General features: G+C 37.6%; 1 protein-coding gene across 3 annotated transcripts in view; it reads left to right on the top strand.

Annotated features, from left to right (window-relative positions):
* The window catches only part of LOC145986431 (uncharacterized), a 57,051-nt gene that overhangs the window by 10,289 nt on the left and 22,461 nt on the right, over nt 1-24,301 (top strand). For all 3 annotated transcript variants that reach the window (XM_083120447.1, XM_083120446.1, XM_083120445.1), the window contains exon 2: nt 17,319-17,451. In XM_083120447.1, coding sequence (XP_082976573.1) covers nt 17,408-17,451 — 44 coding nt within the window. In that variant the 5' untranslated portion in view covers nt 17,319-17,407. The remainder of the gene's footprint in view (nt 1-17,318; nt 17,452-24,301) is intronic.

Here is a 24,301-nt window from a genome sequence, read left to right as displayed (position 1 = left end):
CTTTTGGATATCAGCTTGTCTCTTTTTCTCCTTTTCTCTAATCTCAGGGTTTTCACACTTCTTATTATATTTTTGTTGGTTTCTTGCCAATCTTTGTTTCCTAGCACTCTCCATTTTCATATATCAGTCCTGCTGACAAAAGAATAATTTATAAGGTTTCATTGAAAGTAATTTGTAGGATAGCTTAGTTCACTACATGGGCACATATAAAATACAAGATATCAGTAGTATAAAACATGCAATAAGGTATAGTATATTCTATGCTAAAATAAGCTCAAAGCCAAACTTCCTATTTTATGCAAATATCCAGCATTAATCAGCAACATTTACCAGGTGAAACATCTCCTTGGTAACTTTCAGGAGGCAACCGTATTTGACTTTACAGGATTGCCAAATAGTGAAGCAGTGTTGACAGGTGTAGTGAATTACTTATTATTCACAAGTGAATGCATTTTTTATTGAATATTTTTTTTTGAAAAAGGCTTATTTTTTTATTTTACTGTGAACCTCAATGCCATTTCCTCCCTTATATGCTATGTCACATACGTGATTGGTTCTGTCACAGACATGATAGCCTACAACTCTAAAACTATTGGTATGAAAAATATGCCAATTTTTTTTCCAGATAATGTGGCTAAATTAACTTTACATAAGTGATCAGAAAGTTTTTGCTGGATTACAGGAGTCCTTGCCACAAAAGGAAGAAGTTTCTATCACGTATGTGACATCACAATTTTAAGTATTCGATGGAAGTTGATTAGTGGGCAGGAATTGGACGCATTATGATTTAAGTAGTTATATATTAAGATTGGCTTGCTATATTAGAAACATTCAAAATAATCACTGTTGATTGTAATTGATTTTTAAGATGGATGCTGAATATGTGATTACAAACATTTTTTTGGCATACTGTACTCAAAGCACTCAATTTTAGACCTAGGAATTTTTCTCATGAATATATATAGCACCACTGGAAGGAGCATGTTCTTTACATAAAATAATGGTTACCCATTAAAAATAAAAAAAATTAAAAAATTACTTTGGTTGCACAATCCATGGAATGGCCCTAACACGTAAGGTTGAAATAGAGAAAACATCTGCTTGAATTTTTGGAATGTTCGCCTTGAAAACCGGGAATTATACTTGAATTTTATCATAGTCCTAGAGTAGCCATCCTGTTTAAGTTAACATATTTTACATACCTAACCACATTATAAATACAAAAGCATTCATACCAAGAAACTGCTTAGTGATACAGAATGTCTTCCTTTGATAAAATGTATGATGCTTGTGTCATCTCCTTTTGCTTCAGCTGGTGACTGTTACAGGGTCCACTTTGCAAAGGACTGCGTGTCTTGGGATTTTAAGAACATCTGGTTGCCTTGGATAACTAAATGACTGTGCTGGACCACAAGGATGCAAGAAAGACATCTGCACTTCATGTTCTACATCATCTTTCGAAAGTACACATCCAACCCACCAATTGGCATCATACACATATGCTACAAAACCTGTGATGTGTTCAAAGGGTACATTTTCAACATCTGCATTAACTTTTAACACAAGGCACCAAAGTTTCTTCAGATGCAGAAAACACTTTAGTCTCCATTTTTTTTATGCTTGCTGGTATGAATGCATGAAACCTCGAGTCCCTGTTACAGCTACAGCTTCACCAAAACATGTCTGTAAAAGTCTCTCTTCTTCCAAATATTCATAATTTGTCACATAAGAGAAAGTATTGATGGAATGTTCTCCTTTCCCTACTCAAATAGCTGGAGTGGTGTCATGATTTGGTTTGAAAGAGGATTCTGGAGACTAGCTTTTGTTTCAGCCTCTTTACTGTCCCTCCAACACCATCACACACTCCCTTACAATGTGCTGTTGCATAAAAATGCCACCAGCCGCAATGCCATCGAAATCTCTATGATGGTTGCACAAATTTTCAAGGTTTTTGCGGTTCTTCTATTGCACTGCTGAACCATCAGAGAAGTAATAATACTTTCTGTAAGTTTGGCAGACAATCAGTTTTCAAGAAATCTAAAAGCTGTCTTTGGAAAACATGGACAAGAACTGTGTTCGGAATCAAGCAGTCTGAAATGAAGACATAACTCTACAAATATACAAATATACTACAAATGGATGAACTGTTGCCGTTGAATTGTTCCAGTGGAATCCTTGTACTTCATCCTGCAAAATAAATGAGCAATTCTCAGCAAAATCACATCACCACAGTTTCATCATGCACTAGAGAACTTTTCTTTTCATAAAAATATACTGATTGCCGTTTGCCTATAATATTGTGTCTCTTTAGGTTGATCAATTGATTTGAAAAATCTTGAACAAATTCCTCTGTGGATTTAGTAATTGTTAGAGCTAGGAATTTTAGGTGCAAAAATTTGCAAATAAAGGTGCAAAAAAGGTGCCAATTTTTGTACAAAAAAGGTGCCTAAATAGGTGCTAATTTTCAGATGTAAAATTTATTGTGAGCAGTGCATACATATATGATTCAACTTGTCTGGATAAACACATAGAGTATTCTCTGGTTTTAAATTGTTTAATATAACTAAGCAACTAAAATTCTCTGATACATTAGAAAGCGACATAAAGGAAAACATGCTTCTTCTTACTTGCTTAGAATTAGTCATCTAGAAAACTGTTAAAATAGATTACATTCAAAATTTGTATGTTCTTCTGAGTGAGGCTACATCTGCGGCCACTAAGCAGGTACTTGTAAGTTGAAAAATAACGTTCAAAGTCAACAGACACAAGTGGTGCGTATTTTGTTTTCAACCGGTAATCCACATCCTTGTGGGTTGCGACTTCTTGAACATCAAGGTTTTTAGCTAAACTTTGTTCTAATTTCTCTTTCCCGAGCCCTTGCAGCTCTCGTTGCACATCCATCAAAACAGCCCACTGTGCTTCCTTTTCAGGACACTGCTCCTCCAGTTTTGTGATTGCAGTAGTAAGTAAAGAGAAGCCATGTACAATATAGAGTTCATCTTGCAATTCCTGTTTAAGTGCAAGTTTTTTGGCGTTTTCTACAGCTGAGGAATCACTAGGCAAAGCATCTAAAAATTTCGATATTGTATGGAAATGATTGCAAATAAACACTGCAGATTTTAACCATGTACCCCATCTAGTGAGGATGGGAGAGGGTGGTAGTGGAAGTTTCGTAATTTCTACGTACTTCTGTATTCTAGAAGGAGCCTCTTTCAGTATTTTCTTAATGCTATAAACAAATTCGTTCACATATGTATATTCATCTTTAAGAGCTTTACAAACTCGATGCAAAGCATGAACAATGCAGGTCACATGTTTTAAGTTAGGATACATATTCTTCAGATTTCTTCAGATTAGAAAATGCAGCTAACATGTAAGATGCTTGGTCTGTAAGAACTAATCACACTCTATCATATTTTACATCCTCCGGCCACAATACAAAACATGAAACTTTGCATTACACTTGCATTATCTGTTTTTCCAAGAAAATAAGTTTTTAAAACCATGGGTTTCACTTGATGTCCATTGAGAGGTGCTACTAAAATGTTCAAAATGTACCTGTTTTGCCTATCTGTGGTTTCATCTAGTATGAAATAGACTGGATGGTCAGCTACTACTTGCCTGATCTGGGAGATTTTAGCTTCATAAAGAGGTTGAAGGCAGGGAGTCGTAACGTACCCAATTTGCGTTACACGGTACGTTCCATTTTGTAGGAGGAAGAGTATGGTTCAACTGCTGGTACCCATGTAACGTAACGAAATGCAATATCTTATAGAGTGACGTTACAAGGAACGTAACAAAATGTATTATGGTAGATATTAACGTTATAAAGGAACGGAACGAAATGAGCACATTGGAACATAACGTAATATGCAATATGGTATATACTACCGTTACAAGGATACAAGGAACGTAGTAACGAAATGCATTGTGGTATATACTAGCGTTACAAAAAAACGTAACGAAATGCAACATGGTAGTAAATAACGGTACATAGGAACGTAATGAATGCAATCCTCCGTAACGGAATGAAGTGAAAGGCAATATGGTCAATTAACGTTACATAGGAATGTAACAAAATGTAAACCACTGTAGCGGAACGGAACAAAATGCAGTTGGGTACATACCATCTGCATAAGGAACGTAAATAAATTCAGTATGGTAGATGTTAACGTTACAAGGAAAGAACAATTCACAAATGTTAGGTAGTAACGTTATAGGCGCGTGACGAATATAATCTATTTAACATCAAGGAAGAAAAAGGAATAGCCCAAGTCTCTTACCTTTCAGTATATCGTATGGGATTAATGTGTAATAGCCGTTAAAAATATGGTTGTTTGTAAAAAAATGAATTTCAACCAGGGTTGATAAAGGGTCAGGAATTTTAAATCAATTCAATTCCGGTTCAGCAGGGAATATTAGCAAGCATAAATGGATCTGGACCGTAAAGAGCCTTTTTATGTTTAAAATATTTCAATTCGTTCCAGGAACCTTTTCTTCGGATCAATTGAAATACGGCACAGGGACCTTCTTTCCGGATCAATTTAAAGACTGTCTAAGTTCCATATTGAAATGAAAGAATACGCAACTTGGACCGAATTAAAACTGTGCGATAAAGAAGGTTCCGGTGTTGTTGCGGAACCCAATAGAACCCATTAGAATTTATGGGTTCGTGGACGTTTAACAATCCTGATTTGAAAATTACATTTTTGGCTCGAAATTGAATACAGCTTCCAACTAGTGTAGAAATGAGTAGTCATAGACGTGCGCACGGGGTGCAAAGGGGGGGGGGCACATGCCCCACCCCCTAATCATTGACGTCTGCCGATATTTTCGACGCAGGGACAAGCAAGGTATTTTTCCATGGGGCATATTAACCAGATAATAGTGTTGCCCCCTCAAGAAACACCACTTGAATTCGAAATTATCGCATTCCTGCATTCCCATTATAATAATTAATGTACATTACTATGACTGGGATCAAATTATACGCGTGAAATATATACTTTTAGCTGACATTCGTTTTCTAAAGGGGAGATGTGGCCATCCTCGCCCCCTTTCAGATTTCCATGCTCCTATATTATTATACTTTAATCCAGAAATTTAGGGTTGAGGAATCTTATCACCGGTTATTAAACGATATTATGCTCTTGAAGAAAATTAAGTATTTTCAAGCAGATGAAAGTTCACAAAGCAACAACGGCGGAAGAAGGTGCAGTGGCGCAACCACAGGGTGCAGGGGAGATTAGCTCTCAAACTTGTACGGAAATCAATTCTAGGGGGTTAGGGGGCAAACATTGAACTATAGAAAGAAAGGTTACAGAATCTAAGAGTAGCAAGACAAAAGGGTACTGAAGATGGATTTAGTTTTCACGTCTGTCGTGCACTATTTCTTCCAGACGGTCAAGAGCACCTGCAAGGAGGCACAGAGGAGCAATTGCCCCCTCTTGATTTCTATCTTTATACAAATATAAATAAAGTTATATAAACTTGGACAGTTGCTGCTGCTTACGGTGTACGTTTTGCCCGTGTAAGGTAATATATAGATGTATTATTAATTTTTGAAACCCCACCGTTCATTTATAAACACACTGTATATGAGTCATTGTGAATTCGAGTCAATTAAAACATTTTGCGTTGTTGGGAGATTATCTATTAGGATAAAATTTGGACATAATGAATCTAAGTAGAGAAAAATCCAACTTGTATATCAAAATTGCCATGTCCAACTGATCTCCGAAAGTAGTGTTTAGCACGTCACATTTCAAGTATATTGTAATAATCTTCAATTAGGCCAAACGTTAACGAACAAAACAACATTTATTTAACTTATAACTTCATGTTATATAAACTACATGAAATACATTTAACAAAGACAAAAGACAAAATACAATCTCTCTCCAATTCGACTTGTTCACAGTATCTCTTCTAAAATTTTTATCTTTTTCTTAACTTCCATCATATATGATTGATTGATTTGAGTCCACTTTATGCACAGTTAGGCTAATCAGGACTGGACCTACAGTTTAAAGTGAAATCCCAATCACTTGTGCCTCCACCGGGTATCTAACCCGGGACCCCTTCATTACAAGGCGATGACGCTACCACTGCGCCATCGGGGAGGCCATTTCAAGTATAGTCCATGATTGTATCTAGTAGTATATGAACGAGATGTGTCCCTCCATTCAAACAATACGTGGCTTGTCCCTATAAGTGTGTCACTTATAAATTAAGTTTCCGAAAGCAGGTATTATGCATGAACAGAACAAAATATACTCGTGAGAAATTACAAAAATTATAAGTAAGTTCGTGGCGGGAGTTATTGACGGTTTTCCCCACAACCTATCCGCTTTAGGTTCCGGGTTCGAGTCCTGGTCTGTAAATATCTTTTTTAGGTGTCTCTTCATTAATTTAATCTAATTATCATCCATCTTCATAGTTTCGATTAATTATAAAAGTCACATAAAAGCGAAGCAAAATAAGAACAAATAAAAATAATTGCAAAATGATTACAATGTCAGAAGTACATTTGAAAAATAAAATGCGGACAGGAGATTCATTTTCAAACAGGTATTTGGGTAGAATTGTGTAGACAGACAGCATGCTCCCGAAAGTTGCCAATCCACGTGTAGCATGACCTTCGATACTGGGGTTGTGCTTTTTCAGGAAAGTTTGATCGACGCTCCTCAAGCGTCTTATCAAGAATGCCTCGGTGTTTGCAGCATTACTATTTAACTTATTTTCCGTCGGGAAAATCTTTTTTCTCCTATTTAATCTGCGGTTGACTCTACAATACAGCATATTAATCAAGATACAACAACTGAATTACGGCGAAGTAGGTTAGAAACCCTGCGTGCTCAAGAGCAGCTTCGATAAGGCACCTGAATTGTTTCGAGCTGAAGCAGGAAATGGGCGATGTTTATTCCCCAAGGCCATTCTGTAAAACTAATGCCACAAGAAGTTTTCTGTGTGGATTTGTGAGCATGAAATTGTAGGTTAATGATAGTACTACAAGACGTTAAGTGGATTTATTTTTCTGTTTCGTTATTTTATATAGCTTTCCTACCTATATAGTTTGAATAACTAATTAATCATTTCATAAGCAGACAAACACGAAGAAGCCGATCCCGTGGCAAATTGGTTAGCGTAATAAACTGCGAAGTCTAATGTCGGATTAGATTGATTGATTTAGTTTATTTTACTTCGCGTTTTGTGCCTCTAGGCTAATTTGCGAAGATGGGGATGAGTGATGAAATGATGAAATTGATGAATGGACATTCACAAACAACCAAGCCCGACCGGGATTCGAAGTTTCGAACCCGGGAGATGTCGGATTAGAGCCTGGACTAGAAAATATGGATGGGTTGGGTCATTGTCTTTATACCACTTCCATCACCTATCACATCCTTTATCATCGCGATTAACCGAAAGTGGTAGACGCGAAATAAAAATAGAACCTTTGCATGGAAGTCCGAAAGAGAGGCAAGGGGGGGGGGGGGGGGGTGCACGACCCACCTGGAAAATGAAAGTCAACCAAAAATTATATATATATCTCACACAATTCCATTTCAGCTGCAATAATATATGTTAATTATTGCATGAACATAACTAGCTAACTAACTAACACTCTAGCCTTCTTAAACCCGAAGGTTCATGGCTGCAGAACACAGGCCTTCCATCTGTCCCTATCCTGAGCAAGATCTATATACTCTTTTCCATCCCTACCGATTTCCTTTAGGTCTATCTCAACGTTGTCCCTCCATCTTCGTCTTAACCTTCCTAAAGGTCTCTTACCATCAGGTTTCCCAACAAGAATCCTATAAACTCCTCTTTCCTCTCCCATCCGTGCCACATGGCCTGCCCACCTAAGTCTTCTTGATTTATTTATTCTAATTATCTCCTCATCCCTTTTAGGTCCAAATATTTTCCTAAGGATCTTATTTTCAAATAAGATGAATATGATAACTTCAAATTAAAGCAATGTTTTTTGAGGAGACAACACTGTTATGCACCTTGTTTGCCTCCCTCCCCCCGGAAAAACTACCTTGCTTGCCCCTCTTTGGAAAAAATCCTGCAGACGTCCATGAACCTTTAGTATCGACTTCGGACTATAAAGCATTGATTCTTCAATGTATAGAGCGGCAATATACCGCGACAGCCTCTTACAGAGTATTTGCCAGGAAATATCAACACGAGAACAGGGATAGGAATTCCTCTTATTTTAGATTTTCTCAAACTAATTTCAAGTATCTGGTGAAAATTCTTTCTATTTAGTATGCAAATAAAGGTTTTAAATTTGAATGGGCGTATTAATTTTCTGGGTTTTTCCAGAGACGATATGAAGCACTGCGGATACGAAGGGCGAACTCAACAAAGTGCATTGTGAGGGAAATGCGTTTCAAGTTGTCAGGCACAATTCGAGCTCCACAAAAACTTGGTAACTGTAGATCGGAATGTTTCATGCGTGATTTTCAAAGATTTTATGGAGTTTGCACTGTGCCTGGCAACTTGAAACGCATTTCCATCACAATGTACTTTGTTGAGTTCGCCCTTCGTATCCGCAATGCCTCATATTTTCAATTACTTTGAAGCATTTTGGACCATTTTTTATTTTTATAAGCAACTGCATTAATTGATAGAATGATCTTAAACATGAAACTAATTGTTTTTTCCAATGATTGACTGTTTTCTTTGCCTTTCATTACGCTAGGTCACTCAGCCGCTATCTTTGTTGTGAGCCTAGATTAAGTGTGATTGGAGCTTATCCTATATGCTTTCTTCATACAACATGGCTGTCGGCTACATGTTTGACATCTTAACACAACTTCTTTGAAACATCGCTCATGAAATGTATTTCACCTATCGTCCTACGGGAATCAGAGGAACGTAACTACAAAAATTCTGTTTTCAGTTTCGTTAAAAAAAAATCCTCTGAAGAGTATTTGGAGAAAATCGACATTTTCCACTTCTAATTCTTATCTGTAAGGCGGAGTCACGTTTAAGAGTCATATTCCTAAGAATACATTATTTCCTCTCCTATTAATTTGATAAATTAGAGTTAAGTCGCTCTGGTTCTCACACACGCTATCAGCCCCTATTTTCCAAAATTTGGCACGTTAGGTATTACGCCAGATGTGTCATTTGGGTATGATGCATTTTTGTTATATGCCTGTGGAGATTCGAACAGTGTTCTCGGCTTGCGAGCCAGGTTATATCGGCGTCAGCGTCCAACGTTTGGAGCGCATACATTGCTCTAAGCAGGATGCTCTCTACCTTATGATGGGACACTTTTTTACCCATGAAAGTTATTGTCCGTGGCCTGCAAGCAAAGTTCTTGCAACAAACTGCCTCGAGAGAATTATGCGTAGGCTATGTGTGACTTTTCTGTTTCTCAGACCACGTGTGACTACCTACAAATTATGTGAAACAATAACATAAACAACTTCCCATGTGAGTATGAGAAAACACTTGCATTCTAGCCGGGTTCGATTCCTGTGATTCGAATTCCACTTTGAACTGTAGGCCCACTCCCAATTAGCCTATCTGTGCATACAAGTGAACTTAAAACAAGACAAACTTTCATTCTAACCTCAGTCACTTATGGGAGCTGCTTAGAAGTAGTAGTGTTGACTGCCATGACTAAAATTTCTGGATCCAAGTTCACTTCCTCTCAACGATTTTATTTGTTGTTTTAAGTCCCCTTTATGCACAGTAAGGCTAATCGGGACTGGACCTACAATTTAAAGTGGGATCCGAACCACTTGTGCCTCCACCGGGTATCGAACCCGGGACCCCTCTCTCGACGATTTGACTGAGTCTGCACTCCTGCGCTACACTCCGCTGTCTATGCAATGTAGTTTTAAAAGTTGTTAACTGAGGTATCCTAGTCACTAATTCCACCGCTGCCACCAGTTAGTCAAGGTATGACTCATCATCAGCCAGGCTCGGGCGAAATGCAACTCATTAAACCGTCGCGGACGAACTGTGGCATTTTTCTAGGAATTTCGCTTTCGGACCAAACGCTACTGAACGTACAGCAGTCCCAGTGCCTGCTCCAAGTTGCACTGCTGCTTTCGGAGCCCTTGGTTTGGGAAGGGGATGGGGGTGAGGAAAGGGTCTTTATTTTTCATACTGAAGCTCGTTCATTTCGTTCTCCTATTTCTCTTGGTTGAATTTTCTGAGATACGGAATCTACCTCATTTTCCTTTTCATTTTGTTTTATTGCGTCACCCACGGTACTCTTACATGTACTTAACATTTTTAATTTCCCTGTACCTGCACCCTTTGGTTAGGTAAAAATAAATAGCTGCAGTTCGTCAAATGTTGTATTTTTGTTTTTGTTACCCATTTTTCTCGTACTTCAGTCAAGGGCAATGGAGCTACTGGTAACAGACGTAGTTAGGAAATAGCATGAATTGTTTCTTCCCCGCACTGTAGTTGACCGATAAAAGAACTATGTAAAGTCTCGTTTCTATTACCACAAATTTTACCGCGCAACATGACACGCGGCATGCGACGCTGCATGTGCCAAGCATTTGTTGAAATGGAAACTGTCTGCAACATGCCGCGGCGCAAGTGCCGGGGACAAAATTGCCCCAAACGATTAAGACGCACAACGTGCGCGGCGGACAATGGAAACAGCCTGCAGCAAGTTCCTGGGGCATACGAACTAGAGTAGAAACAGACGACGCGACTACAATCTGTGGTCCAACAAGATTTAATAACAATGCAAAATCACTTGCAGTCATTCTTACAAAGTTTTCGTATCCACTTTGAAGACGTAAGTCTCTCATCAACGAGTTAATTTTTTGCTAGAAAACTTCTAATCCACCATCTAGGTTGTTTTCGCCTCTTTTTTTAGAAATTCATGATACGCGCCTGCCATAACCAACAAACCCGCCATAGCTTTATTGTTCATCTTTACCCAAGTTAAATCACCACCAAATTATTACAATACAAGAGAAGGAACACTGACTACTCTAAAGCACTGCACAACGCTACACTGCGATCCTGCACTCCAGTGTTGTTGCGGACGTATTTTGAAGAAGTAGTTTTGAATTGGAAGCAGTAAGAGTACACTAAATGACGCGCAACATGCGCCGGCACATGTTGCACGTCATGAGTCTGGAACTTGTCTGAATGGAAACGTAGCTTAACAGAAACAGAAGGCTTTCACGATTTGTCTGAATATTAAAGTGATCTCTTCTTTCACACCAAAACATAAATAACTATTCTCAGATTTGAAACCGTAACAGGGGTGTAAGGGGTGACCTTCCACGTAGTACACCCAATCGTCAACTTCATTCCACGTAGTACACCCTGGACTGCTCTTTGCAGACTAACGAGGCTCTGGCGACTGACCCTATGGCCAGTGTAATTCTGTGTGTTCTGTTTTTTGTCATGTGTGCTGAGTGCCCCTTTAGAGCCTCAGCTTTTAACCTAAGTCAGAATATTTTAATATTTCAGTTATTCGATATTACAGTTACGTTATTTGTTATGGTAAGGGGCTGGACCCCGTATAACGTGGCGGTTGCAAAATAGCCTAAGTGCTGACGCACCCAAAATTAAAAAAGAAAAAAATGTAACAGGGAATATAGCTTTAATAAATGCCTATAAATATTTCACTATCGTTTATATTTATGTACATGTTGTTAATTTCGAAATATTGGGAAGAAATGCAGCAAAATGCTACATATTCGATTACTAATTTGAGCCACTATACATGTTATGTTTTTATTTCATGAACAATGCGACACCACAGGTCCCGAGTTCAGATCCCAGCCTGTGTATTGTTTTCATTATTTTCTTCGTGATGTCCTTTCATCAATTTTGTCATTGCATCACCCATCCTCGTCTTCGCGATTAGCCAAAAGTGGCAGAAAACCAAAGTTAAATATAACAAATCAAATCAAACATTACTTGCAAGACAAGAATGGATAGGTTATTTTGAAGCTGCTGTTATTAAAAGCAAATTGTATGTAGCTTTCCTAGACAGAAGTTTCACACACAGAAACTGATTGATTGGATAACGGCTGCGGATTCCTACTCGAGCAGAAAATATATATATTTCCATTTATTACTTACAACAATAGCAGACTGATTTCCTGCTAAATCAAAGAAAACTTGCATTCACAGTTACAAATTGACGTGTTGAATGAAGTTAACTACAGATTTCTCTCACTCCAATTCTGATTAATCGAACAGCACACCACAACGTGGGTCATTATATATTTCCAACTTACTCTCGAGTTCCTCAACTAAAAATATATTGACTGCGAGACAAAAACTCCTCTCCGATAACACATTATATGCAGAGTATACGTAAGTTGAAATTCCATCATAATAATAATTTGAATTCTTCAAGTAGTAGCTACAAATATAATTTTTCATACATATTTTGTTAGCAAAATATGAAGTTCCTCACTTCACAAGGATAACATATACACAGTATTTCACAAGAGTTTTTAGTTCGAGATAGTCGTAGGCCTAATATGAATATAAACGTCACTTCATTACTTAGTTAAAAAAAAATACCAGGCAATCAGAGTTCGAGGGTATGCCTGAAATTATTTGTAGTATCTCATGTATCAAGGGGGCTTTTTAAGTAAAATGAAGGATACATACCACATGCTTTGGTCAATTCAGAGTAGTAGAAACGTAATTATACTGCATGTTGCAACTGAAACCGTAGCCTCGAAGGCCGAAGTCGTTTAGTGATCCACTCATACACTCGGTACCAAACATTTCAAGTTCGAGTAGACATCTGGGCATGGCTGGTTTTTTTTTTGGTAAGCATCTCTTCATAGATTTAATATTATCATCATTCATCTTCATCGTCGCGATTATCTACAAGTGGCAGAAAAGCGATATAAAACATGAATAATACAAAAGTATAACAAACAAAAGAGGATAAAAGGATGAACTGAGTTAATGATAGGAAGTTTTATAAAATTACTGTTTCTTGAATAATCTTGTCCTTTGTTCCGATTGTATTTCTTAGTCACACGTTGCTCAATGTCCATGTCGACTGCCGTTCTTGCGTTCTTGAAAATTACTTTCTTGTCTGTCTATGCCCTTCTTTCAAACGTGGTAGGTAGGCGGGCGTTCTGTCTGTTTCTACACCAAAAAGTTTAATGCACCTCCTGTCCAAGAAGACAAGAATTACTGAAAGTAATTTTCAAAATTGTAAGCGGATGAGGGCCCTTGTAAATGATAAATATACTGTCCTTTTATTCGCTTAGTTTTGAGAATCACTTCCCATACAATTCTTGCCTTCTTGAGAGTCCAATGGCCCTGTCTGGCTACAGACCAGTTGCACAAACGCGGTGTCGTTTGTTTCGTACAACAATTACGTCTAACATTTCGTTTCTACGTATTTTCTACTTGCCAAAAGTGCCTTTCATATAGCCCCAAGGCGTTGTCTACTCGGATGCTTCGTGATCGAAGGTCACGTGTACAAAGTTTCAGGATTCAGATTTTCCGATTTTGCGTGGTGCTGCTGCTATCGGTTCTGTTCGCCTTCTCAAGGTCGCGCAGCAAGCAATTATTTTTCGTCTTCCGATAGGAGAAAGCTTGCCTCTCGCTTAGGTGGACGAACGCGTGGCACGGTTGATTTTTTGGCTCGACCATGGTTGGTCCTTTATGTTTCGTCCTTCAGCAACTTAGTCTAAGCACGAATCATTCTCATCGCCAAACAACTGTATTTTTTTAAAAAAAAATATGTAATACATGTAAACAGAGAGAGAGAGATATAGATAGATATAAACGTTTTCCCTCAACAAACGTTTGCTTTGCTATCGTATAAAGTGAACGTACATGTTAAAATTCATCTAGCATAAATAATCAAATTAGAACAAATTCACATAAAGCGATTAAGTATGCAGAAAATAAATATATTTGTGATAAATACATAGTTAATAAGTAAATTCCAATAACCAGAACTTTAGTCACGCCGAATCTTGTTTACTGATGTTTTCGAACGTTTTGTTTTACAATTTAATTTTTTCACTGACATCCAAAACGAAAATACGTATTATAACTTAGTGACTTTCGAGGGGTCATAGCACTGTAATGTTAGTATGCTGCCGATCATAATTATGAAGCTTCTTCGAAAACGCCTTCCATAACGGTATTTGCTATTCGTAACGGATATGTGTATCACTTTTTCGAAACAGACTTTTGTGGAGGAAAAGAACTGTAACGTTACAAAAGTAACGAGCACAATTATACGAGAGACCTATGTTATTCTCTCCGGAACACGGCATCGGACACGGTATTGCACATCGGAACGTCTGTATGATACCAGCTATAAATAACGTTGTTGCTTTGAAAAAAGGAGTGTAACGTTTTTACAGCCGTGACCTCAATTAAGTTACTGGTTAATTGTAACGTTACTATCACTTTCCACACACACTAAAGTTACTAGTCAATACGTGACGAACCTCTTTCTTACCCTGTAACGTTACTGGTTGCCGGCAATGGATGTAACGTTAAAGTGTCACGTGAAGACCTACTCCTTTAGAGATCAGTTATGGTTCGGTACCGTTATGCACACCTGTAACGTAATGTTCATATACCTGAGGTAACGTTTCTGTTCACGAAAAAAGTTATTCCGTTTCTGGTTGTAACGTAACGGAAACCGTAATTGAAAATACCGTTCCATTTCGTTACGTTACGACTCCCTGGTTGAAGGTAAGATTTCCTTAAGTTGCTCTCATCTGGAACTGACTTCCCAGAATATTTTTGCAAATATGATTTCATGACAGGATTGTTAAGTTTAGAAAGAGATATTCCACATGCTATAAATGTCCTTGCTGTCTCACTGAAAAATTCATTTGTATTTCTGGAACTCAAAGATGCAAGCGCCTCACCAATGAATTGCTGTCACTTCCCACCTTTATCATCTCGTAGTTCTTTATTCCTGACATGCTTCCCACTTTGTAAATGCTGCACAACCCGAGTGCGTTGGTGTCATCAACAGCAATAGAAATATCACACACATCACACCTCAGAACAGATCCATCACTCTGAATGCCGTCACCGCTAAACTGTTTAACAATGTCCTGCAGTTTTCCAACATTTACTTTGTTTTAGCATGGTGAACAAGCAAATCCGATGCATCGATCAGTCGACCACGACTGCAGTTACCTTGCCCGCTGAGACGGGAGAAGGAAATGAAAACAAAACAGCTTTCCTACAACAATTCGTAAACAATACAGCATAGGACAAAAAGAGCACAACTTCTAGCAATTGTAACGCGTCATTGTTGGCACTGTTTAAAGTCCATGCTTACTACATTAACGTCCAAGAACTGAAGAAAGCAGATTCATTGTTGTGCAGTAAACAAGAATCACTTGCCAAGTAGTCGTGCCTTGAATGTGGGTGGGGCTAAACAGCCACGAGTTGTATTAAAAAATATGATAAAGATGCAAAATGGGCGAAAGGTGCAAAAGGTTCTGAGATTGTGAAAAAGGTGGAAACAGTTCTGAGATAGTGAAAAAGGTGCAAAAAGGTGCAACCGAAACATCATGAGTAGAGTTCAATATGTGCTTCTTTTTGGGATGAGTCACTTTTTTACCAGTTTTCACACAAAAAAAATTTAAGGTGCAGCACCTAAAATTCCTAGCTCTGGTAATTGTCTCAAAAGAACAGCGATCCACTGATATCCACTGCTTGTAGGTTATATTTTCAATCATCTCTTCCTCAAGGCTTGTTAGCAAGGCTTCCTTGAAATCAATTATGCTGGAACAGTAATCATGCTCATCTAGAAAACACTTATGTTGTGTTACCCTACACATTATTTTTGAAAGACAAACTTGGGATGTTTTTAATGGATTTTCATGTCCTGGGAGAGTTATTTTAAAGTGAGCTCCAGCTGTCGTTAGTTTAACATTTTGATGATTGGTACAAACACATACAGTGTGGGTACCACTGACTCCTGCTATTATGTAACTCTTTGGTTTTTATTCTACAAATTTTGAAAACCCAATCCTAAGTAGCGGGTATTTAGATTTATGATACCAAAGAGATACCACTTTGAAATTTTAACTGAACCTTCAGTAGATATGTACCAATATGTGTAATTTTTTTGAAAATTTTTGACAATTGCATTTTTTGGAAATTGTAAAATAAAATTTTGAAAAAAAAAAACTTCAAAATTTGTTTTTCGCAAAAAACCAAGCATGTTGAATATGAAATGAAAGCTTTCTTCATAAGCTTTAAAATTAGACTATGCCCAGCCTTGTAGTTGAAACAAGTCTCTTGCAAATTGTATTTAAAGTTTCAGGTGTGAGTGGTTTTTGCACAATTTCAAATTTCAATAACTCAGATATGAAAGATGTATACCAAAATTTAGCCAAATCCATGACATCAAAGGTTCATACACTGGTTGATTTAACATCGAATGACCCAAATAATCATACATGTATTGCTGAAAATTAATAATTTTTAAGTAAAATATTGCAATGAGTGCCATGCTTCCTGTGTGTGTAATAGCATTATGGAGAAATTGCAGGCACGGTAGTGCAGACCACACAACATTCATTTTCTGAACACAACAACTGTAATTATTATAAAAATATAAAACAATCATTGCAGATGTTTATCCGAATATTCAGTGGTGTGTAAAATAAGAAAATAGAATATATATTGTTGCTGAAAAATTAATACAATATTTGTGATTATATGTCAGTGAACGCAACACTGCCTGTGCTTGTAATCATGTTTATGAATGGAGTGGATGCACTGCGGTGTTAAGTGCTAATGTAGTTTTCTTTATTTTTATTATTTTATACATAAAATAAACCTGAAGTTTCTTTTGTATATGCCATTCACATCATTTGGGTGCACATTGCATGAAAGAGTAAGAGGTCAGCATCTAAAAAAGCGACAATAGTGACCAACAATGGAACCTCAAAGTAGTTTTAGTTTGCTGGAGGGAAAATAAATTTACCACAATTAATTATTTAATTCATTAATAAAGGTTTCAGTTAAAAATCATATTGTGCTTTAAATTGACCACATGTTCAATTAATGGCATAGTTAGGAAATGTAAATATGCTAGCAAATGTACTTAAAATTCACGAAACAAGGTGGAAGTAATTATTGCACTGTGTAGGTAGATTGAAGATATTTGGCAGTAATTCTCAATTTGTTGGTGTACATATTTTCATCATTCTTATCTCTATCTTAGGACATCCATTTGTACTAACAGTAAAGTAAATTAAAATATTTATGAATATTGTCCTGTTCTCTGCGATATTTGGTTGCTCTTGCTTACATCGTGTCCCCATGACCCAGTTCTTCTTTTTTAATTTCAGTTGACTAAAATAAATCATTAAGAAACAGAGAGGCCAAATGTTGAAATAGAAAAATTCAAAGATTTTTAACAAATTAATTATTTACCAAGATGTCAAACATCACTTGTTCCAAGACTGCTGATTCAGATAAACGGTAAGTTATTTTGTGATGGCTTCCTATATTTTGCTATGTGATGCTTTTCATTTGGTCTGAAGGGTGTAGTGATAATGTCGTCACCTTGTAATCAAGGCATTATGTAAAGTCCGCGCGTTCATTATATCCCCAGCAGTTAACAAAGGGAGCGGTGCTCTTTGTTAAAAGAAACACCCAAGCGGGCGGTTTTCTCTTGAAGAAACTGGAGTAGGAAAGCGATGTTGCCAAATTGAAGGAAAGGGTAAAGAAAGGGTAAAGAAAAAGAAAGAGAAACAAACAAATTAAAGAATATGTAAAGAGAAAAGAAATACAGATAAAGATTAAAAAGGACAATATTAATAAAGATAGGAAAGAGGCATATTATAAATCTTCATATTTACTACACGAAAAATATATTATTCAGAATATACATATATAGTTAACTTACCTTCACTCATCGTCATCGCTGTCTCCCACGTGAATCACGAATCTCTCCTGGTTACTATCCGTGTCGTGGTTAATGTATTTTCTGGTGTGTTGAATACAGGACAACCAAACCTGGGCATCAATTGTCTCTGTTCCTTCACGCAACAGCTGGCATACACTGGCACTTAGAGTAGCAGGGTGGCGACAGACCTGGAAAACCTGGAAAACCGGGAAAAGTCAGGGAATTTGAGGTGTCAAAAAAAGTCAGGGAAATGTCAGGGAATTTCGTCTTCATTGTCTTTTTTTTAAATTTTTTTATTTAAAGATATCGTTATGGAACTCTGCACGGGAACAGGAAATCTCGTTCGTAAGATTCGGCCTCAGCTTTTAGGCCCCTGTTATGAGCAACACAACCAGTGATGGCAGGAGGAGAGAGAGAGAGAGAGAGAGAGAAATTTCTCTCGTCCTGGCTTCTCGGCGGGAATTTTAAATACGAACACTCTTTGTAGGAAAATTGTTATAACTCTGGCACTATGGGAGCAATCTACTTCGGATAAGTTTTGTTTTTCATCTAAAACATCATAGCATGCAACCGTGTACAATTCAGAATGCCGATCCAAGGAAGGGGGGTTTGGGGGCGCGACCACAGAATTTCAATGAAAAAACAAAAATGTGGAGTTTGCCCCCTCTTCTCCTGCTATTTTGGGGAGAAGCCGCGAACTTTAGTATTCTTTTCAAAGAATGGATATTTCTCAAGAGAATGAAACATGTTTCATGTTCTTGGGTACCATACAAGTTGAATAATAAGCCAAAATGTGATTTTTACGAAAAATAGGTAATTTGCATTTTTGGAGGAAAATTGTTATAACTCTGACACTATGGGAGCAATCTACTTTGGATCAGTTTTGTTTTTCAGCTAAGACATCATAGCATGCAACCGTGTATAATTCAGAACGCCGAACCGAGGAAAGGGGGTTTGGGGGCACAACCCCCGAATTTCAATGAATTTCAAAGAGATTGAAACATGTTCCTGGGTGCTATACAAGTTGAGTAATGAGCCAAAATGTGAAACTCTGTTCGGAAATGTGACATGGATATGTTGCGGAGAAGGGGGAAAGGTTGGTCATCAATATGAATTTTCCAGGCTTGCTCCAGACCTGTGTCAGAGTTTCCACCCAAACATAAGAGTATGAAGGTCCAAAATGCACATTCATTTCGAAATCAGCACCAGTACGACCTTACTCTGATTATACCATATGGTATCATTGGGGAAGTAAAGGTTAAGCCTCTAAATATTACTTGGAAAATGCATTGAATTATCATTTTTTCTTGTCCGTATGAGAGTAGTAAGGCGACTTGTCAACAGATGGAGGGGATAAGAGCGTGTGGTGCCGTCCGATAGTTGTCGGACATCATAGTAAGGCATTTTGTTGGGCAAACTAAAGGACAATAGAAACAAATAGCTTCCATTGATACGTACTATTTTTGTCGAATATCGCTACCAGACAAAGTATCTCACTACAACATGCGACAGAAAAATGTATGGACTGCAACATCCAATAAAAATCGCATGCATAAACAAGAAGAGCTTTAGACTGCAAATATGCTGCTCGAATTTTGTTACTCTTCTGGCTCACTTCACCTTATTTAATGTAGCAGTGCTTACGAAGGTTTTCTTTCATCATCCTGACGTATTACTGGTTTCGCACAAGTTAACATACGTTCACAATGACATTGCACTATTCTTAGATATCAAGAAGAATCCAACCAAATGGGATATATATTGAATAATATCGCGAAAAGTGAAACATAAATCTGCATTGGTGAACGTTATAAAAATTGGTAAGTGCATGCTCCCAACCTCAAATTTACTGCAACACTAGTATTGCAATGAAATTAAAGGCACTCCCTGTCCTGTCTGTTTAAACTCGTGAGAGATGGTCATTAATCTCTCACTGAGTAAGGTTAATGTCCAATATTATGAAATAAAATACTAATAATAAATATGTAAATATTTTAATATCATATTTACTCAAATCATTCAATCATAAAAGGAAATCACTTCCTTCAAGAATTGACTTTTCTCTGCCAGCCCTGCTAAATTTTCACTTTCCATCTACTGATTTATACGAGGGGTGGCCAAAAAGTAATTTCCAATTAGTAGGGACATTGATTTTTCGCAAACGCCAAAACCGTGAAAAATGGTAATTTTTCGCCTGTTCAAAATATCGAAATAATACGAATTTGGCATAAAATGCAAATTATTGGTGTTTTTAGCGATTTTCTTTTAAAAAATGTCCTAAAACAACGAAAAATTCCATGAAATCCAACATTCTTGTCTTTTCTAGGCCATGTTTGTGTACATAGAACATGCAAGTTTTCCAACATTTTACTCAAGAGTAAACTATAGAGTTAAACGTACATGGAATAATTCCGACAGCCACATTAAATCATGTATTTCCCACGATTTTTTCAACTTCTATCAAAACCATTTGCATCACAGAGCAAAGTGGCAGGGTTCTAACAGGAGATCGAGTGTGTATCTACCGTCACACGAGAGCCACATCTTCGTATTAGTCACACGAGATATGTTTTGAATTACCAAGCTAAGTGCGCACCATCGGCATTTGTCAAGCGAGTAATAATGGAGCTCAGTCATTAGAGAGTCTATGCGAGAGACCCGGGTCGATCCCCTGTGGGGGAGAACCAGGATGTTTTCCACCTATTCAAACTGTTCCAGCGCCCATCCAGCATCATATGAAGCTGGTACCTTGAGGAAACTTTAAGGGATAAAGGTAGCCAGGAGCATGGTGCTGATCACATCACCCCTACTTTCAGCTGTCATCAAGAAAGTGTGGGCTCTAACTCCACACCCCTACTATATACCTTCATGGATAAGTGCAGGGGAGCACTTTACTTTTACTTCCTCAAAAATCTGTTCCAACATATCAAACTGTCACAAAAATACGTAGACCATGTGACCTACAATTTAAAATAATAGTTTAAAACCACAATGGAGTATTAAGTTTCGGTATATTTGGCATATAAATGTTCTAAAACAAAAACGCGAATTTTGAAGAACGTAACACTAACAAGTCAAAAAAAGATAATGCCAATTTTTGGTGCCATAATATATCGGTATCTGTCACGTAAGATTGATTGATTTTAATTTTTTGGGTGCGTCGTCACTTATGGTCATTATGCACCCTTCAGTATATACGGCGAGAATTCCATTATCTAAAATCTTTACCTTAAAATTAAGAAAGAGGTATGGAAAATAACTTTCCCAAAATAACTTTCAAGATATCAAACTCTCACGAAGAGGCATAAGTTATGTGAGTTACAATTTGAAACAGTAGTTTAAAAACACCATGAAGGTATAATTTCAGAAATTTGCCAGAAAATTTGCTAAAATGAAAATGTGAATTTTGGGAAAAATAACACCGTTTAGTAAAAAATAAGAAAATAAACCAATTTTAAAAAAGGTCCCTCCCGATTAGGCATAAATATAACAAGAATATCAGTTGTAATTTATTGCATTAGTAACAGTGAGTCCTAACCTAATTTTCGGCATAATCACCACCATTGTTCTGGCATTTATCGTAGCATGGCACTAAATTTTGTATGCCCATGGTATATGTGTCTGACAGCAAAGACTGGAACTATCTCTACCGCAGTGTAGCTGTCAAATCCTTGCCCTGCCAGAAACCTCTTCAGTTAAACAAAGAGATGAAAGTCTGTACATTCATGACCAGGGCTCTACAGGGAGTGGTCAAAGATCTCTCACCTGAAGTGATGCAAAGGGCCCGTGTGTACTCAGCTGTATGGGGTTGTGCACATTCGATTGGCCTTCCGTGAATTGTCTGCACCATCGTCTGACCATACTATCACTCACAACGTCCGGTCTGCACACCTCACACGATTGCTGGTGGCTCTGTGCCAAATTCTGAGCGTGCAATGTAGGCTACACCTTCATCGCAGTCGGTGGGAGACTGTATGAGAGCTGCAATCTTTAACCTAGAACTGTCCTAAAACTACTGCATTACAACTGTACCAGATTACAGTTACATGCCAGTTTTTCCTGTTTGCATGTGTGTGTGTGTGTATCTCTGACCACTAGTGCTTCGTATAGGCACCATTGGAGCTTTTTTCAGGATGCCCCTCGTATATGAACTTTCAGAAGCTTTTATTATTAGAGTGTTTACTGTTTTAATGTGTGGTTAGCTAAATCAGGTACCTATACAATGAAATTCTATAAAATCCTTGCGTTAAATTTCTAATACCTACATACTATTTTCGTCAGCAATAATGGTATAACTGCATGTTGTCAATTTCACAGTACTTCACTTGGATATACTGTACTGAAGCAGGAATCCCATTGATAATGTAAGGAAATATGACACTTTATTTTGTTCGATTCAATTGTTTCACTTATATGCAAGAGTTAAGTTGTTTGCTTTACAGAGAAGAGAGAAGTTGCTTTATGCATTCAAAAATGATTCCGCACTCATGGTTCTTACAAGCAGAGGGTTCCAAACCTCAGTGGAAATATCAACATATAATACCGAGAATGTATAAGGAGACTGATAAATTACAAAATGTATTTCTTAATCAATCACTCTTCACTCTTATCTAATTTAGTCGTAACTTTAAAATATTTTATTTTAAACTTACTGCGTATGACAAAATTCCGTAATCTTTCCCTAGCTTGTGAATTGTAATAATTTTCCAAATTCACTATTTTCTGGTTTAAATTCAAATCATAGAGAATAGAGAAATTGAGTCAATTTCATAGAAGATAATATTGGTACTTAACAAAACCATATGTGGATCTGTGTGAGTTTATTATTTCCATTTGCAAAAACATCGATTTTGTTTAGTTTGTAATTGTCAGGGAAAAATGTAAATTTTGTCCTGGAAAACCTGGAAAAGTCAGGGAATTTTATTTCTGCTTGTTTGTAGCCACCCTGAGTAGGAGATACATTGTTTTTCCTCACGTATGATTTTAACTTGGCCCACACCAGTTCTATGGGATTAAACATGCAATGGTAGGGAGGGAGTCGCAACACTTCATGTCCACGTGAGGCTGCAACCTCATCCACTACGTACTTTTTAGTAATGTTTGCCGATTTAATTATTTCTAATAAAAGGGCTTTTATAGGAACAGGTTTCGGTACTGGAACGTCGTGCCTCTCCATGAAGGAAATAATATCCTGCAGTTTTGTCTTCATAGTTGGGATTTTCACCAGCAGCCTCGAGTGATAACTTGCATTGTCGCAAATTATGATACACTTCTTATCACTTGGCAAATTAGGCAGCAGATTATTGGTAAACCAATTTTCAAACCCTTGTCCGGTCATTTCGTCGTGACTATCAGCTTTACAATCTCCAATGTTCTTAGCTGAAAGATACAAACAATTTGGGACCCACCTCTCACTGCTCCCAGCATGGAGCACCATGATGCGTTTTCCTCGTGCTGACGGCGACTTCAAAATACAGTTGCAAGTACCGTCGTCCCACCCTCTTTTGACGACGTCGTGAGTGTCGCACCAAGTTTTATCTAAATAAACAATCTGGCAGCCTTCTGATCTCAACTTGTTGAGTTTGTGAAGGTAACGATACCTCCAAGCAACAATTCTTGTCGACTCCATTATTGCATTTCTTTTCTTCAGCTGACGAAAAGAAAAACCAAGTTTCTTCAGAAGCTCTCGAAGCGTCGTTTGTTTGTAAGGGAAGTCTGATATTAGTTTCAGTTGGGTTAATAATTCACAGACACTTGGTGCGCGTCCTTTAGAAAAAAAATTGTAAATCTCTCTCCTAACAAAATCGCAAACAAACTCGTCCACTTTATGAATTTTTTTCTTTTTATTACCAGGCTTCTTTGGTGTAACTGGGCCTCTTTCTGTGATCTTTCGCACTGTTTTCCTGTCTAATTTCAAAATATTTGTCGTCTCCGATATTGGTCCTCTTCCTGAATTATTCCTGGAGACATATTCGTGCACACTGCATACAAATTCTTGAGCTTGTTTGTTCAGAATTTTCTTTCTTTTCCTCAGCACTCTGGAACTGCCGCTGCTAGTACTTGGCTGGGGGTCACTTTCGTCAGTTACATTCTCCTGCGCAACAACGTTTGCTAAAGGAACCTGGTTTACAACCCAAGGTCTACACATGCTAATAACAAAACAAAAATCTAATATAAAAACTAAAAGCACAACACTATAACAAAGCAACAACAGAGCACCATAACACAACAAAGAAATAACACAACACAACGCACCTTGTTAAGAAAATCGACCCCGCACGTGGTTATGGCGCAAAAATAACAAGAGGCTCACGCACCCGCCTGCTCCACCTTGCAACTACAAGAAATGTAAAGAAAATGTGGCAACAACGTCTGAGTGCACGTGCTTATCGGGAGCGGTTTGGCTATTGTTGGCTATTGTTT

Source organism: Lepisma saccharinum, chromosome 4 (genome assembly GCF_977018435.1).
Source record: "Lepisma saccharinum chromosome 4, izLepSacc3.1, whole genome shotgun sequence".
NCBI classification, from domain to species: domain Eukaryota; kingdom Metazoa; phylum Arthropoda; class Insecta; order Zygentoma; family Lepismatidae; genus Lepisma; species Lepisma saccharinum.
Note: the sequence above shows the minus strand (reverse complement) of the source record. Positions and strands in the feature narration are given on the sequence as shown.